The sequence below is a fragment of the Paroedura picta genome, chromosome 5 (genome assembly GCF_049243985.1).
Source record: "Paroedura picta isolate Pp20150507F chromosome 5, Ppicta_v3.0, whole genome shotgun sequence".
NCBI classification, from domain to species: Eukaryota; Metazoa; Chordata; class Lepidosauria; order Squamata; family Gekkonidae; genus Paroedura; species Paroedura picta.
The window spans coordinates 129239477-129257455 of NC_135373.1; the positions used below are offsets into that span (position 1 = coordinate 129239477).

At 50.1% G+C, this 17979-nt stretch overlaps 1 protein-coding gene across 9 annotated transcripts in view; it reads left to right on the forward strand.

The window, feature by feature from the left end:
- The window catches only part of PPP6R2 (protein phosphatase 6 regulatory subunit 2), a 108183-nt gene that overhangs the window by 81686 nt on the left and 8518 nt on the right, over positions 1-17979 (forward strand). For all 9 annotated transcript variants that reach the window (XM_077340619.1, XM_077340625.1, XM_077340618.1 and 6 more), the window contains 5 exons: positions 846-979; positions 2010-2182; positions 4612-4765; positions 7563-7651; positions 8473-8650. In XM_077340619.1, the coding sequence (XP_077196734.1) occupies positions 846-979; positions 2010-2182; positions 4612-4765; positions 7563-7651; positions 8473-8650 (728 nt within the window). The remainder of the gene's footprint in view (positions 1-845; positions 980-2009; positions 2183-4611; positions 4766-7562; positions 7652-8472; positions 8651-17979) is intronic.

The window sequence follows — 17979 nt, forward strand, 5'->3', positions numbered from 1 at the left end:
CTCCTGAGACTAATGTGGCATGTGGTGCACCAACTACCACATGGACATGTGTGAACGAGACCTTGGGGTACTTGTGGATTGTAAACTAAGCATGAGCAGGCAGTGTGATGCAGCGGTAAAAAAGGCAGGATGCTGTTTCTGCTGGCTGCAGAGGAGAGGACACGCAGTAATGGGTTTAAACTTCAAGTACAACGATATAGACTAGATCTCGGGGGGGAAATTTTCACAGTCAGAGTAGTTCAGCAGTGGAATAGGCTGCCTAAGGAGGTGGTGAGCTCCCCCTCACTGGCAGTCTTCAAGCAAAGGTTGGAGACACACTTTTCTTGGATGCTTTAGGATGCTTAGGGCTGATCCTGCGTTGAGCAGGAGGTTTGGACTAGATGGCCTGTATGGCCCCTTCCAACTCTATGATTCTACCCCCTTGATCCTTCATAGAATCAGCCTCTCCATCAGATGGCTCTCCAGCCAAAAATTTCCAAAGATGAAGAATCCACCACCTCCCGAGGAAGCCTGTTTATGTATTTTGGTTTTATATGTACTCACAGACTGTACTGTAAACTGCCGTGAGACGACTAAACACAAGGGAGCAGTCTAGAAATCCCAAAATAATAAAATAAATAAAATGAAGTCTGCATCCTGGGGAAGCCCCTTGCATCTCACTGGCATTTTGTATTGTTATGTTTTTATGTATGTTTTAAGGGGTTTTATTGGGGTTTTTATCTAGCTGTTCTAACATGCCTCGAGCCTTTGGGGAAAGGCGGGCAATACATTGAAATAATAAAAATAAATTTGCTGTGACCAGCTGCTTTCCCTTCTCAGGAGTAACCCATTGTTGACCTTTGTAGCCCAATGCGTCCCTGTTTGAAGCATGCTGCAGTGAACGTATCCAGCCATTTGGCGATAATGAGGAGGAGGAGGAGGAAGATATCTGGGAGGAGAAAGAAATAAGCTATGCAACCCAAGTCAAGTCCAGGACACGGTAAGATGATAGGGGGATGTGACCCTCCTCCAGAGCTCTTTCTGGGACCTTCCTTGATCAGCTGCAGCAGATACATGTGCACTCAGAGATCCTCAGTACTAGATATGTCTTGCCACATGGGCAGTATTGTCACAATCTCCTCTGTAGGTCTGGGCCACAGTGTTGCGAATATGCACCTTTCCTTCCTGCCTGACTCCTGGATGCTGTTGATGCCCTGAACTGGGACTTTGAGTCCATCATGAGTTGGAGAAGGGTCAGCCTGCTGAAGTATAATCCTGAAAAGACAGAGGTTCTCTGGGCTAGTAGAAAGGCAGACCAGGACTCCAGATCTCCTCTGGCTTGGAATGGGACTTGACTCCCCTTGAAAAGCCAGGTTTGCAGCTTGGAGAGGCGCAAGGCAGGCTTAGAAGATTGTAGTTAGATAAGCAGCCTGTGCTTCTGGCTGGGATGCTGGAGGAGGGTTAAATTGGTGGAGCTTGTCTGCCTGCCTGAGATCTGGCTGGCAGGACCCATGGAGGAGAGGCTGTCTCCATTCTGTGGCCCCCCATCTGCCCTGACGTTGGGGAGCAGCTGATGTTCTCTGCCGAGTCTTTCCTTCTTCTTTGTGATGGGACCGAAGGATACGTTTGGCTGGAAAGGGCCCTCCCTGAGGTGGCAAGGGTATGCTTGGGTTTGCTGTTGGAGGTCCCAGGTTGACTATGCCTGGGGCTCATGGGCATGTCTTGGTGGGGGGGGGGGGGGGCTGCTTGGCCATACTAGGCCTTGCCCAGCTTATGATGGGCCCAACTCATGAATGTAGTCTTTTCTGGTGATCTGGTTTGGGGGCAGGAGGTGCTATGGTTGGGCCACAACCTGCTCAAGGCATAGTGGAAGTGGCCCTGAGGCTCTGCAGGGGCAGTGAACTCATTAGAATGGCCAGCATACAGGGACAGGGGTCACCTCCTCTGGGTCCAGCTGTGCTCAAGATGGCTGGCAATTACAGCAGTAAGCTACCCATCTCCATTGCCTCCCTCTGATTTTTATGCTTCAGGTTTGGGGCATCTCCTTCCTCAGCAGAGTCGTCAAAAAGTGACCTGCACAATGGCGATCAGGATGACCATGGGGACTCAGGGGGAGAGGAGGCTGGACAGGTGTCCTCTTCGACTACTGCCGGTGCTGATGAGGATGGCAGCCTTTTGGAGCAGAGAAAAAGCTCCTCAGGAGGTAATGGGGGCTGGTGCCAGGTCCCTCTGCAGACCCTGGTGGGCTTTGTTCTGTAGATGCTTGCCTGAGAATAAAGGGTGGAAAGCTCTTCTGGGGACAGGGTGCCTACTCTAGAGGGGGAGAGTCATCTGGTGAGACACACCTGAGGCTTTTGTCACACCAGACAGCCTCTTTGTGTCTCATCCTGGGCTGAAGTCCATCGGGTGCTGCGGTGAAACAGCAGATGGGCAGAACAGGTTTTTGTCTAGGCACAAATTTGCTGTTGTCCTTGGTAGGTAAGTGGATTTTTCCAGGGTCCCCAGGGATGACTAGGTGTTGAGCACCATGCTTGACCAAAAGGTGCCTCCGTGATGATGGAGTGTGAACAGGCATTGTGGGGAGAACTGATAATTCACAGCCACTTGCAGGGAAAAATCCTGGAGGGCTAATGAGGAAGGGTGGAGATATTGCTTCTTGCTGTCCTGGTCCTTTGTTCTGCCTGCCAGAGGGAGCTTCCTGTTCAGTAGAAGAAATGCCATAGATTAACTTGCTCCTGGAGGATTGGTGGGTTGGGCTGCTGGCATGCAGCTTTTGCTGCCCTCGTCCCTTCCCAGCTTAGGTATTGCTGTTGACAGGTTGTGCTGCCTCCAGTGTCTGCTGCTGAGTTGTGCCTTCTCCCTCCACCAGCCACTCAAGGGTTACAAACATAAAACCTGTAAAATACCCCTAAAAATACCCCTCCCCCAACAGCACTCAGAAGACTGGCAGCAAAGCACACCTCCGTAAACCAACAGCAGCCATCTTAAGGTCACCCTTGGGGTGGGGTGCACAGATGTCAATGCAGGACCTGATAATACAGAGAGGCCTCAACCAAATACTACAGAGGGGCCTTAACCCTGGCCTCAGCCAAAGACCTGGCAAAAGAACCCTGTCTTACAAGCCCTGCAGAACTGGGATAGCTCTGTCAGGGCCCTCAGCTCTTCCAGGAGCTCATTCTACCAGGTTGCAGCCAGGACCAAAGAGACCCTGGCCTGGGTTGAGGCCAAGCAAACTTCTTTAGGGCCAGGGACCTTCAACAGATTAGTACCCACAGACTGAAGAGCTCTGCGGGGGGGGGGGGGGGCATAAGGAGACAATTGGTCCCTCAGATAGGCAGGGCCCAAGCTGCCAATGGCCTTAAAGCTCAAAACCAAAACCTTGAACTGGCAACCAATGCTGCTGCCTCAGCACAGGCTGGATATGAGCCATCCAAGGTGTCCCAGTGAGGACCCTAGCAGCTGCATTCTGCACCACCTGGAGTCTCCGAGTCAAGGACAGGCCTGCATAGAGTGAATTGCAGAAATCCAATCTAGAGGGGAACCTTACATGGACTACTGTGGTTAAACAGTCTGGGGGCAGGAAGGGTGCTAGTAGCCCTGCCTGCCAAAGATGGAAGAACGGGTTTAAACTTCAAGTACAACGATATAGGCTAGATATCAGGAAAAAAAATTTCACAGTCAGAGTAGTTCAGCAGTGGAATAGGCTGCCTAAGGAGGTGGTGAGCTCCCCCTCACTGGCAGTCTTCAAGCAAAGGTTGGATACATACTTTTCTTGGATGCTTTAGGATGCTTAGGGCTGATCCTGCGTTGAGCAGGGTGTTGGACTAGATGGCCTATATGGCCCCTTCCAACTCTATGAGTCTATGATTCTAACGCCGTGTGGGCTACTCCAATGGCCTGGGCCTCCCTACAAAGGAAGGTATCCAGAAGCACCCCCAAATTCCTTGCCGAGGGTGAGATGATGAGCTGTACCCCAGCCAAGGTGGGTAAGTACGCTTCCTGCCCTGCCTCTTTCCTGCTCAGCCATGGGAAGGGGTGTGGCCCCATGTGCACCACTCTGCTTCTCAACCACATTCCGCACAACTCTGCCCCCTTCTGGCTTCTTGAAGCCTGAAGAATGTTTCAGAGAACAGCTGATGCGGGGAGTGTCTCATACACTGATCAGCGGATCAGAGCCAGCTTGGTTTCGTGATTAAGAAAATGGGCCTCTAATCTGGCAAGTCAGGGTTGTTTCCCCGCACCTCTTCCTCCTCCTGCAACCAGCTGGGAGACGTTGGGCTCATCCCAGCCCTGTCAGAATCTCTTCTGACTGAACAGTCTCTCTCAGCCTCACCTATTTCACAACGTGTCTGTTGTGGGGAGAGGAAGAGAAGGTGATTAAAAGCTGCTTCGAGACTCCTTTGGGCAGTGAAAAGCAGGGCATTAAAACCAACTCTTCTTCTGACTTCCAACTGAGATTCTGTTCCCTGCACAGGCTACTTACCAAATTTGTTTAGCCTTCTTGTGGAGCAGACGGGTGGAGTAATCCATCTGGGATATGCTCCAGCTACTCTCAAAAAGGTCTTTCCACGGCAGGTTCCAGTACGCCATCCAAGGTCAGGTGCAGACTTGGCTTTCTTTGTGCTTCTGCAGGATCGGAGTGGACAGCCATGTCTGAACTTGGAAGTGCCACATCCTGCGTGGCCATGGATGTGGGCTCCAGTGTGTGGGACTCAGCAGCTGCAGACCTCAAGCCTCCAGAAGAGAGAGGCTGGGCCAAGTTTGCAGACTTCCAGCCCTTTTGTTGGTAAGTGGGATAGACAAGCAACTGCTGTCCCCTGCGGAGCAGAGTGAGCCTGTGGGTAGAAGAGTGTGTGGGGTTCAGTCAGCCAGGTCTGTGTGGTCCCGTGGCCAGGCTGGGCTGCTGGGGAATGCATCAGGTGGGCATGACAATTCTTTGCGGAATCTGAGAGGTGTTAGAGATTCCATTTTTTGCTTTTGTGGTTAACAGTGCCATGAAAATATATGTGACGTTTCTGCTTTGAGAGCCAGCCTGGTGTCATGAATAAGAGCAGTGGCCTCTAATCTGGAGACCTGGGTTTGGTTCCCTGATTATCCATATGCAGCTCAATGGGTGACCTTGGGCCAGGCACAGTTCTCTCAGAGCTCACAGCCTCACCTATCTGACAGGGTGCTTGTTGTGGGGAGAGGAAGGAAAGGCAATTGGCTGCAGAAGAGAGGACACGCAGTAATGGGTTTAAACTTCAAGTGCAACGATATAGGCTAGATATCAGGAAAAAGTTTTTCACAGTCAGGGTAGTTCAGCAGTGGAATAGGCTGCCTAAGGAGGTGGTGGGCTCCCCCTCACTGGCAGTCTTCAAGCAAAGGTTGGATTCACACTTTTCTTGGATGCTTTAGGATGGTTAGGGCTGATCCTGCGTTGAGCAGGGGGTTGGACTAGATGGCCTGTATGGCCCCTTCCAACTCTATGATTCTATGAATTGCAAGCCAGATTGGTGTCATAGTTAAGAGCAGCGACTTTTAATCTGGAGAGCCAGATTTGATGCCCCACTCCTCTTTTAAATGCAGCCAGCTGGGCTCTTAGGGCTCTCTCAGCCCTATCTGCCTCACAGGGTGCTTGTTGTGGGAAGAGGAGGGGTAGGGGATTGTAAGCAGCTTTAAAACTCCTTCGGGTCCAGGAAAACAGCTCTTCTGCTTGGTTATCTTCCATCGAATCTCATCTGCTGTTTTGTTGATTACCTATTGTGGAAACAGCTTTTTTAGAGAATGGGAAACTTCAGCATCCTGAGTGATTTGGTGTCATGTGGAGCCTGGCTCCCACACTGCCCTCCCCTGGCCTCAGAATATTTGTCACGAGGGCAGGAGTATGAGGCCAAGGATAGATGCTTTTGGGAACTGGCCTGTCCATCTTTTTGGTCAGTAGCTTCCCCCCAGAATATGGTGTTCTCAAGAGCATGTTCTTCCTTGAGAAAGACTTGGTGGTTTTTTTACTGCAGTCCTTACCTGGCTGGTCTTGGAAAATCTCATCTGTAGATTTGTTCTTCAGTGGGTTGTTCCGTGGGATTCTTTCCAAAGGAAACTGAGGTTTGTGCCTCCTGGGCCGGTCTGTTCAGAGAGAAGCCCCGGAGGTGGACTGGCTTTGCAGGACAGGAAGTGCTTAGAAAGGCCCCCATGTTGTTCTGTCTTCAAACGCAACCATCTCTTGACTTGAGGGTTTTTCTTTCTGTGCAAGTCGGCCCTGCTGCTCCTGAACTTGCCTGCTATTTGCCTGAAGGAGACGCCAGGGCGGGTCAGCAGCAGTGGGCAGGTCTTGCTGCAGCGCTCCCAGCTTCTTCTGCTCTCATGAGCAATCTCACTAACTGGCCCAGTTCAGGGATGGGTGGGAACGGTGAGGTCTGATCATGGAACCGGGCACTGGCAGAGAGCTACTTCCTGAAGTCTTTTCTGCTCACTGGTTCGCTCCGAAAATCTTTGCTGCATCCTTTCCCTGGACCAGGCTTGCGGGTTTACCTGACGGTCTCTTGACTGAACGGCCTTTGTGTTGTTCCGAGGAAGTGAGTGGGAGCCAGTGGGAGCATGTTCTCCAATCCATCACTGAGGGTCTGTGTGTGGATTTCTGTTCCCTTCCTACCACAGACATCAGTTGGCGATTCTTTCTGTTCCTCTACGTGGCCCCACCACGGGACCCCATCACAAACTTTTGAAAAACGGCAGCGTGCAATAAGTGGAAGTGGCTACTTATGGTAGTTACTGATGGTTATGGATTGTGCTGAGGTGCTGATCAGGGGAGAGCAACTTCAGGTTCCTGAGGCAAATTGCTCCTCCCCACTCTCTGCTGTGGACTCTTGCAGAGACCTCTGATTTAGCAAAACTGCAAGCTTTTTGCCAAACACAACATAGAACCATAGAATTGGAAGAGACCTCCAGGGTCCTCTAGTCCAACCTCAGTATTTGCAGCCTAGTGGAATGGGCCACTTTGCCTTTGAGAGTGTTGGTAGTGTTGCCCTTTGCCTTCCCAGACACACTCCCAAGGGACACACGGCTTTTCCCAGGCGAAAGCAGAGATTCTGCCCTTATTCCAAGAGAGGAAGGCCAGAAGGGTAGACCTGACTTGTTCACTGCCCACATCCACCCATCCAGTCAGCCCTGAAGGCCAGATGAGTTGAGCCCTGATCCCAGACCTCAAGCCTTAACCCTGATTTCCCTGAAATCACACTGGGATGTGTCCCCCTATCCTTTCCCTGCTAAGTCTCCTCTCTTTTTCGGCCTGGGTAAGTCCTACTGTCTCCACCCCTGAGCTCCTCTCCTCCCACCATTCTCAGCCAGCTGAGGTTGCTGGGAAGGAGCATTTCCCCCCATAATCAGGGAAGTCTGGCCCAACAGTAGAGATCCCATTTCCCGCTTTCCTGGGTGCCATTTGTGGGGTGGGGGGCCTGCACCGTCTTCCTCTCAGCCTGCCTTGGGGTCTAGGAGGGCTGCTTTTCCTCGGCTGCTTTTTATGCAGGGCTGCACATGTATGAGACCACTTGAGGGAGGGAGAGGGAGACCCTTGGATAGAGGTTTCGATGCCTTTTCCCATCCAGCTCTGAAGCAGGCCCCAGGTGCAGTTCTCCCGTGGAGGCAGAGAGCAGCGATTTGGAAGGAAATGCCAAGCAGAGCCAAGACGAGAACTGTAAGTGGTGGTCCCCTGAGCATTTGCCCTGTCAGGCACGAGAGAAGAGGCTGGGTCTGACCCATGGGGAAGCTGATGGGTGGAACAGGAAGTGGACTGAAGGCTCACCCCTTCCTTCTTCTTGGGCCTTGTTTGGTGGAAGAGGCAGGGCAATGGGGATGCTTCATGGGAGTGCTCCAGCTTCCCTGCCACTGTGGTGGGTTGGAGCAGGCAAAGTTGCTCCCCTTTCCCTGCATGGTCTCCACTTCCTTTTCACCTCCTGGAGGGTCACCGCAGAAGACGTGTCCTGTAATGATGGACAGTCACGTCATCTGGCCCAGATATCCACTCCTGAGCCCTACAACACAGATTGGCTGTTGTCACTTACTCAGAAGCAGGAATAAGACAAGGCATTGTTTAACTGGTAAATGCTTTGGTGTTTTGGTAGCAACGCTGAGAAGCAAAAATAGTGTCAAGCTAGCCTTGAAAATAAGGGCATTTCCGCAGCCAGCAGCCAGCTGTTTGGTTTCTTGTTGTCATCCCAGCACTGCTTGTGGCTGCCTATTCAGCCAGGATATGTCAGTCAGATTCTTCACATCTGCATTGTAGGTTTTAGGGGGCATCAGAATTTGAGTCCAGTTGTACTATAAAGGCTGTCACCTGTCAGTCTGACTTAAATCCTTGGCATTCTGCACCACGGCATGCTGTCCAGATGAGAGGTGGCTGGTTGCCAAAGATCCCCTTCCAGTTGAGGAGTACCCTAGACCCAGATAAAATACGGGATGGGAGTGGGAGGAGGGCATGGCCCTGCAGTAGACATAACCTGCTTTCTTCCTGTGCAGTTAACGCTGCCTCCCCTTGCGCTTGGAGCATCTGCCTGGCTCAGAAGGCACCTCTGGTGGCCCCAGACAGCGAGGAAGAGGAAGCCGGTGTTGTCACAGGAACGTTCTGCGCAGTTTCAGGACAGGAAGCCACCCACCTGCCCGGGGATGCTGTGACTGAGAAGCCTGTGTGTACCAGGTGAGGAAGGCCTTGGCTGTGGGCGGGACAGGAGGGGCAATGTGGAGGCCATGTTTGCTGCAGTCAGGGGCCCCCAGGAGAAGCAGGCATCTCCTCTGGAGGAAGCAGGCAATGCTGAGGGAAGCAGGCAGTGCAGAGGGGCGCCGGCAGGAGGACTGCCGTGCACCAGATAGAGTATGGCTGTGGCTTGGCATTTATATGATGGAATTATGCAGAGAGGAAAGATTCATGTCTCCAACTATTTCTGGCTATTTAAGAGTACCACATTCTAGGCGCTCGCCTAAAGGATCATCTGAAAGGATGTTGTTGCAAGAGGTTGAACCTAATTTGTGCTTGTGGGACATGCTGCTTCTTGAGGAAGGGTGTGTCAGCCTCCCCCAGCTTGGCCAGTTACAGCTGTGATTTCTGCCCCATGGACAGTGAAGTGCTTAGGGAGCAGTTGCAGACCTTCCCTCCTTTGTTCAGAGTGCCCCAAACCCCACTGGTCTCTGCTGAAATGAAGATAGCGGTCAAAGGAAGCTGCTCTGTCAGAGGAAGTCAGCAACTTACTACAGTAGAATTGGGCATTTGATCACTGCATTAATGCAGAAAGCTTCCGTTGGAGGGATTCAGCTGTGAGGGTTTGCTTCCCCAGCAGAAGAGCGCTTTAGGTAGGGGCATTGTGGTATTTCATCAGATTGGAGGCAGATGAGCAGTGGGGTGCCACAGGGCTCAGTATGCAGTCTGGTACTTTTGAATCTTTTTACCCGTGATCTGGATATCAGTGTAGAGGGACTCCTCATTACATTTGCAGATGACACCAAATTGAGAGGAAGAGCAAACACCCTGGAAGATATAGAATTCAATGAGATCTGAGCATGCTGGAAAAGCAGGCAAATGAGAACGATATGCAATTTAATAAGGAGAAGTACAAGAGCCTCTTGTGGCACAGAGTGGTAAGGCAGCCGTCTGAAAGCTTTGCCCATGAGGCTGGGAGTTCAATCCCAGCAGCCGGCTCAAGGTTGACTCAGCCTTCCATCCTTCCGAGGTCGGTAAAATGAGTACCCAGCTTGCTGGGGGGTAAACAGTAATGACTGGGGAAGGCACTGGCAAAGCACCCCGTATTGAGTCTGCCATGAAAACGCTGGAGGGCGTCACCCCAAGGGTCAGACATGACTCGGTGCTTGCACCTTTACCTTTACCTTAAGGAGAAGTACAGGGTTCAACATCTAGAATCATAGAATGACTAGAAATATAGCCCATTGCAGATTGAAATGCAATGGGCGCTAGCAGTTATCCCCCCCCCCCGCTCCGTGGAGCAGCCTACCTAAAGCGTAGGAGGGAGGGAGAGCCATTCTCCCTCCCTCTCTTAGTTTCGTCCTTCCAGCTGCCCTGGCCGGTCGTAGTGAGCTCCTCAGGCTATTCTCTGAGCTTGGCTGGCTGGCTGATGGGCAGGAGAAGGAGGCTTCGAGCCAGCGGCAGCAGCAAAATCCTTGCAGCAGGAAGAGGCGATGGGGCGTCAGGGGCGGGGCGGACGTCTCCGGCGGCGCCGCTGATGGGGCGGCGAACGTAGCTTCCGGCGGCGGCGCAGCAGAAGCGGCTGTACTGTTGGGCTGACGGCCCCACCGGCCCGGTCAGCGACTCGGCGGCGGGCTGCGGGGCTCGTTGTTGTTGAGCAGGCTGCGGTCCAGCTTCTTCTGCCTGGGAGCCAGCTGATCCTGCAGGCGCCGCGTCCGCCAGTCCAGGTACCGGCTCCACATGCAGCTCGCCTGCCAGCCCACCAGCAACGCCGAGCCGAAGGCCAGCAGGACAGCCAACAGCAGCGGCCGTTCCGACAGCGGTAGGAAGCGTCAGGCCGCGTCAGGCAGGGAGTCCCCGGCAGTCGCGCTGTGCGCGGCTGCCGGGGACTCCCTGCCCGGAGGCCTGACGCGGCGAGAGGCGCTTCGCGCCTCTCGCCGCGTCAGGCCTCCGGGCAGGGAGCCCCCGGCAGCCGCGCACAGCGCGACTGCCGGGGGCTCCCTCAGGCGGCGGCCTGACGCGGCGAGAGGCGCTTCGCGCCTCTCTCCGCGTCAGGTCGGGAGCAACTGAGAGCCGCGCTGCGCGCGGCTCTCAGTTCCTGGGGCTGGGAATCGGAGGGACCAATCGGCAGGCGCGAAGCGCCTGCCGATTGGTCCCTCCGATTGTCTGTCATGAGGAAGGGTCCAATCTGGACCCTTCCTCATCCCGGACTCATCCCGCCCCAGGACCCCTTACTGCTTTATTTAGACCGTGGCGCCCGCGGCGCCACGGGCGGTTTACAGATTGAGCAGGGGTTTGGACTAGATGGCCTGTATGGCCCCTTCCAACTCTATGATTCTATGAATAACAGAGTTGGAAGGAACCTCCTGGGTGTCAAGAGCAGACAAAACTCACAATCAGGCTTCTATAGGAAGAAAGCTTTAATTGGAAGTAGATCTGAACACTTTAACATTCAAAGTCAAGACTGTTCGATATCAGGGATGCAAGCAGTTATCAATACAATTCTCCCGCCAAAACAAGAACCGTTCCCAAAGGGAGGGGGTCACCCTCTCACCCAGGTGCCATCCCGGGCTTCTGCCAAGGTGCCAGAGTTAGCACGGCCTTGGTCAGGCCGGCGCCTCAGGCTAGCAGATAAGATGTTTACAGGAACACAGGCAACAATGTATCACAGCAGGGAGACTATGCAGTGTGAAAGTGAAGGGATCAAAGGAGGGGGGAATCAAAGCGACACTACAAAGTCATAAACATTCTGGTTACATGTACACCACATGTACACCACAATGGAGTCTCTTGTTGTTATGTGCGAAGTCGTGTCTGACCCATCGCGACCCCATGGACAATGATCCTCCAGGCCTTCCTGTCCTCTACCATTCCCCGGAGTCTATTTAAGTTTGCACCTACTGCTTCAGTGACTCCATCCAGCCACCTCATTCTCTGTCGTCCCCTTCTTCTTTTGCCCTCGATCGCTCCCAGCATTAGGCTCTTCTCCAGGGAGTCCTTCCTTCTCATGAGGTGGCCAAAGTATTTGAGTTTCATCTTCAGGATCTGTCCTTCTAAAGAGCAGTCAGGGTTGATCTCCTCTAGGACTGACCGGTTTGTTCGCCTTGCAGTCCAAGGGACTCGCAAGAGTCTTCTCCAGCACCAGAGTTCAAAAACCTCAATTCTTTGACGATCGGCCTTCCTTATGGTCCAACTTTCACAGCCATACATTGCAACTGGGAATACCATAGCCTTGACTAAACGCACTTTTGTTGGCAGGGTGATGTCTCTGCTTTTTAGGATGCTGTCTAGATTTGCCTTAGCTTTCCTCCCCAGGAGCAAGCATCTTTTAATTTCTTTGCTGCAGTCCCCATCTGCAGTGATCTTGGAGCCCAGGAAAATAAAATCTGTCACTATCTCCATTTCTTCCCCATCTATTTGCCAGGAATTGAGAGGGCCGGATGCCATGATCTTTGTTTTCTTGATGTTGAGTTTCAAGCCAACTTTTGCACTCTCTTCCTTCACCCGCATCAACGGGCTCTTTAGTTCCTCTTCACTTTCTGCCATTAGAGTGGTATCATCTGCATATCTGAGGTTGTTGATATTTCTCCCTGCAATCTTGATCCCAATTTGTGACTCCTCTAATCCCGCATTTCTCATGATGTGCAAGTTAAATAGGCAAGGCGACAGTATACAGCCTTGCCGAACTCCTTTCTCAATTTTGAACCAGTCAGTGATTCCATGTTCAGTTCTCACTGTTGCTTCTTGACCTGCATATAAATTTCTCAAGAGACAAATAAGATGCTCTGGTATTCCCATCTCTTTAAGAACTTGCCACAATTTGTTGTGCTCCACACAATCAAAAGCTTTAGCATAGTCAATGAAGCAGAAGTAGACGTTCTTCTGGTACTCCATAGCTTTCTCCATGATCCAGCGTATGTTGGCAATTTGATCTCTAGTTCCTCTGCCTCTTCGAAATCCTGCCTGTACTTCTGGAAGTTCTCGGTCCACATATTGCTGGAGCCTAGCTTGTAGGATTTTGAGCATAACTTTGCTAGCATGAGAAATTAGTGCAATGGTGCGGTAGTTTGAACATTCTTTGGCATTGCCCTTCTTTGGGATTGGAATGTAAACTGAACTTTTCCAATCCTGTGGCCATTGTTGAGTTTTCCAAATTTGCTGGCATATTGAGTGTAGCACTTTTACTGCATCGTCTTTTAAGATTTTGAATAGTTCAACTGGAATGCTGTCAGCACTACTAGCTTTATTGTTGCTCAGACTTCCTAAGGCCCATTTGACTTCACATTCCAGGATGTCTGGCTCCAGGTCAGTAACTACCCCACTGTGGTCATCAGGGATGTTAAGCTCGCTCTTGTATAGTTGTTCTGTATAATTTTGCCACCCTTGTTTAATCTCTTCTGCTTCTGTGAGGTCTCTACCATTTTGGTCCCTTATCATACCCAACTTTGCATGAAACGTTCTCTTCATATCTCCAATTTTCTTGAAAAGATCTCTGGTCCTCCCCATTCTATTGTTTTCTTCTATTTGTTTGCACTGTTCATTTAAGAAGGCATTCTTATCTCTTCTAGCTTTTCTCTGGAATTCTGCATTCAATCGGGTGTATCTTTCTCTTTCTCCCTTGCCTTTCACTTCCCTTCTCTCCTTAGCTATTTGTAAAGCTTCCTCAGACAGCCATTTTGATTTCTTGCATTTCTTTTTCTTTGGGATGGTTTTAGTTGTTACCTCTTGTACAATGTCGCGAACCTCCGTCCATAGTTCTTCAGGCACTCTGTCTATCAGATCTAATTCCTTAAATCTATTTGTCACCTCTACTGTGTATTCGTTGGGGATATGATTTAGTTCATACCTGAGTGGCCTAGTGGTTTTCCCTACTTTCTTCAATTTAAGCCTAAATTTTGCAACAAGAAGCTCATGATCTGAATCACAATCAGCTCCTGGTCTTGTTTTTATTGACTGGAAAGAACTTTTCCATCTTTGGCTGCAGAGCACATAGTCAATCTGATTTCTGTGTTGACCGTCTGGTGATGTCCATGTGTAGAGTCGTCTCTTGGGTTGTTGGAAAAGAGTGTTTGCTATGACCATTGTATTCTCTTGACAAAATTCTACCAGCCTGTGCCCTGCTTCATTTTGTACTCCAAGGCCAAACTTGCCTGTTATCCCGGTTATCTTTTGGTTTCCTACTTTAGTATTCCAATCCCCCATGATGATAAGCACATCATTTTTTGGCGTTGCTTCTAGAAGGTGTTGTAGGGCTTCATAGAACTGATCAACCTCATCCTCTTCAGCAGCAGTGGTTGGGGCATAGACCTGGATCACTGTGATGTTGAATGGTTTGCCTTGGATTCGAACTGAGATCATTCTGTCATTTTGGGGATTGTATCCCAAGACTGCTTTTCCTACTCTCTTATTTATTATTATTATTATTATTATTATTATTATTATTATTATTATTATTATTATTGAAGGCTAGTCTATTTCTTCTGCGAGATTCTTGTCCACAGTAGTATACCTGATGGTCATCTGAATTAAATTCACCCATTCCTGTCCAGTTTAGTTCACTGATTCCTAAAATGTCGATGTTCAGTCTTGTCATTTCTTGTTTGACCACGTCCAGCTTACCTTGATTCATGGATCTGACGTTCCAGGTTCCTATGGAATAAAAATCTTTACAGCATCGGACTGTCTTTTCACCACCAGTTACTTCCACAACTGAGCGTCCTTTCGGCTTTGGCCCAGTCGCTTCATTCATTCTGGCGCTACTCGTACTAGCCGTCTGCTCATCCCCAGTAGCATATTGGAGTCTCTTAAGTTGACTGAAATCAAACATGGCAGAGAGCAGAGGCTGATCATAGAATCATAGAATCATAGAATCATAGAATCATAGAGTTGGAAGGGGCCATACAGGCCATCTAGTCCAACCCCCTGCTCAACTCAGGATTAGCCCTAAGCATCCTAAAGCATCCAAGAAAAGTGTGTATCCAACCTTTGCTTGAAGACTTCCAGTGAGGGGGAGCTCACCACCTCCTTAGGCAGCCTATTCCACTGCTGAACTACTCTGACTGTGAAAAACTTTTTCCTGATATCTAGCCTATATCGTTGTACTTGAAGTTTAAACCCATTACTGCGTGTCCTCTCCTCTGCAGCCAACAGAAACAGCATCCTGCCCTCCTCCAAGTGACAACCTTTCAAATACTTAAAGAGGGCTATCATGTCCCCTCTCAACCTCCTTTTCTCCAGGCTGAACATTCCCAAGTCCCTCAACCTATCTTCATAGGGCTTGGTCCCTTGGCCCCAGATCATCCTCGTCGCTCTCCTCTGTACCCTTTCAATTTTATCTACGTCCTTCTTGAAGTGAGGCCTCCAGAACTGCACACAGTACTCCAAGTGTGGTCTGACCAGTGCCGTATACAATGGGACTATGACATCTTGTGATTTTGATGTGATGCCTCTGTTGATACAGCTCAAAATGGCATTTGCCTTTTTTACCACTGCATCACACTGCCTGCTCATGTTTAGTTTACAATCCACAAGTACCCCAAGGTCTCGTTCACACACAGTGTTACCTAGAAGCGTATCCCCCATCCAGTAGGCATGCTTTTCATTTTTCTGACCCAGATGCAGAACTTTACACTTATCTTTATTAAATTGCATCTTGTTCTCATTTGCCCATTTTTCCATTGTGTTCACATCTCGTTGAACTCTGTCTCTATCTTCCGGAGTATTTGCCAGTCCTCCCAATTTGGTGTCATCTGCAAACTTGATGAGTAGTCCTTCCACCCCCTCATCTAGATCATTAATAAATATGTTAAAACGTACCGGACCAAGCACCGAGCCTTGAGGGACCCTGCTACTCACCTCCCTCCAGTCTGATGAAACACCATTGATAACAACTCTTTGAGTGTGGTTCTCTAACTAATTCCCTATCCACCTGACTATCTGAAAATCCAGATTGCAGTCCTTCAATTTATCCATCAGAACATCATGGGGAACCTTGTCAAAAGCTTTACTAAAATCCAAGTAAATGACATCAACCAAATTTCCCCGATCCAGCAAACCTGTTACTTGGTCAAAAAAGGAAACCAGGTTGGTCTGGCAGGACCTGTTGGAGACAAATCCATGCTGACTTCCTTGGATCACCAAATTGTCCTCCAGATGTTTGCAGATCACTCCCTTTAATATCTGCTCCATTATCTTCCCCACAACAGAGGTCAGACTCACTGGTCTGTAGTTTCCTGGGTCATCCTTCCTCCCTTTTTTGAAGATCGGAATAACATTTGTTCTCTTCCAGTCCTCCGGGACATCTCCAGTCCTTAAAGAGGTTCCGAAGATGATGGACAAGGGCTGTGCAAGTTCCCTGGAAAGTTCTTTGAGTACTCTCGGGTGCATTTCATCCGGACCAGGGGATTTGAACTCATCCAGTGCAGCTAAATGCCTCTCGACAACCTCTCTATCCATGTTAACCGGCCACCCAGACACTGTCCTTTGGCTATGGCCATCTCTAGATGTGCCTAAACACTTTGACCTGTGGGAAAAAACAGATGTAAAATAGGCACTAAGCCTTTCTGCTTTCTCTGCATCTTCCGTTAGAGTTTGTCCATCCGCACCCAACAGTGGGCCTATTGCCTCCTTTACTTTACGTTTGCTCCTCACATAACTGAAAAATCTTTTCTTGTTACAATGGGCTTCCCTGGCCAATCTTAGCTCACTCTCAGCTTTGGCCTTTCTGATGATTGATCTACACTGCCTAGTAACCTGTAGGTACTCTTCTTTAGAGCTCTGTCCTTCCCTCCATTTCCTGAACATTTTCCTTTTCTTTCTTAGTTCCTCTTGAAGTTCTCTGTTCATCCAAATAGGCTTCTTAGAGCTCCTGCAGTGTTTTCGTCTTTCTGGAATAGTCATTGATTGAGCATGCAATAGCTCTTGTTTGAGTAGCGCCCACCCTTCACATGCTCCCTTCCCTTCCAGCATTCTCGTCCATGGTATGACACTCATCATGTCTCTGAGTTTATTGAAGTTTGCCCTACGAAAATCGAACATCCGCATCTGGCTACAAGCTTCCTTGGCTCCCCATCTCAAAAGGAATTCTATGAGGACATGGTCACTTCCCCCTAGGGTCCCCACCTCCTTCACCTCATCCACCAACTCTTGTCTGTTGGTCAGTATTAAGTCCAGTATGGCTGAACCTCTTGTGGGTTCATCTACCATTTGATAAATGAAATTGTCAGCCAGGCAGGTCAGAAAGTTGCATGACTGAGGACGCTTCGCAGAGTTTGTTTCCCAGCACACATCTGGGAAATTGAAGTCACCCATGATGACAAGGTCCTGCCGCTTGGATATTTTCTGAAGCTGCTCACAAAGTGCAGCATCCACATCCTCTTGTTGGTCAGGCGGTCGGTAGCAGACACCAACCACCACACTGTTTGTTTTCCCCTCGCTTATTTTCACCCAGATGCTTTCCACTTTAGATATGCTCTCCTCCACTAGAATTCCTGACATTCCTCTGGTCCAAAGATATCCTTCCCCTCACCCACCAGCTTTGGGACGAGGGCAGTGAGGAAATTCCCGATGAAACTCTCGCAATAGCTTAGGGCCCCGAAGATCCCCTGCCTCCACCCACTCCCTGCTCCCTATGGGAAATTCTTTCCAGTCCACTAAATACTGCAGTTTCCCCTTATGCCATCTAGAGTCCAGGATTTTATTGACTTCATAGTGCGTGTCTTTGTCCACAAACTCAGGAATAGGAGCAGCAGTCGGTGGGTGCCAGTCGTCTGGGGGCGGGGCACGCTTCAGCGGGCTGGAATGAAAAACGGGATGCACATGTCTATAAGTCTTAGGCATTTTACAGTGTCTGGCCAAGCCTTTGCAATTTCCCCTGCCCATTTTTGAATGTCCAGAGCCTCCGGGGAGGAGAGTTCCCAAGTGGGAACTGCAGTCAGATCAGATCCTTAGACCACCTTGAATGGGGACAAGCAGGTGGACGTGTGGACCCCATTGTTATAGGCAAATTCAGCCAGGGGAAGGAGGGAGACCCAGTCTGTTTGTTGTTGATTAATGAAACAGTGCAGATATTGTTCCAAGGTTTGGTTCACCCTCTCAGTTTGACCATTAGTCTCAGGATGATAGCCGGACGTGAGTGCTTGTTCCACCCCCAGGAGCCTCAAAAGCTCCCACCAGAACTTGGCAACAAACTGGGGGCCCCGATCCATCAGAACCCTCCCCGGGTAGGCGGTACACGTGTTCAATGAACAAGGACGCTAATTTCTGTGCCGATGGCAAACCCGTGCACGGGACAAAGTGGGCTTGCTTTGAAAAAGCATCCACTACCACCCAGA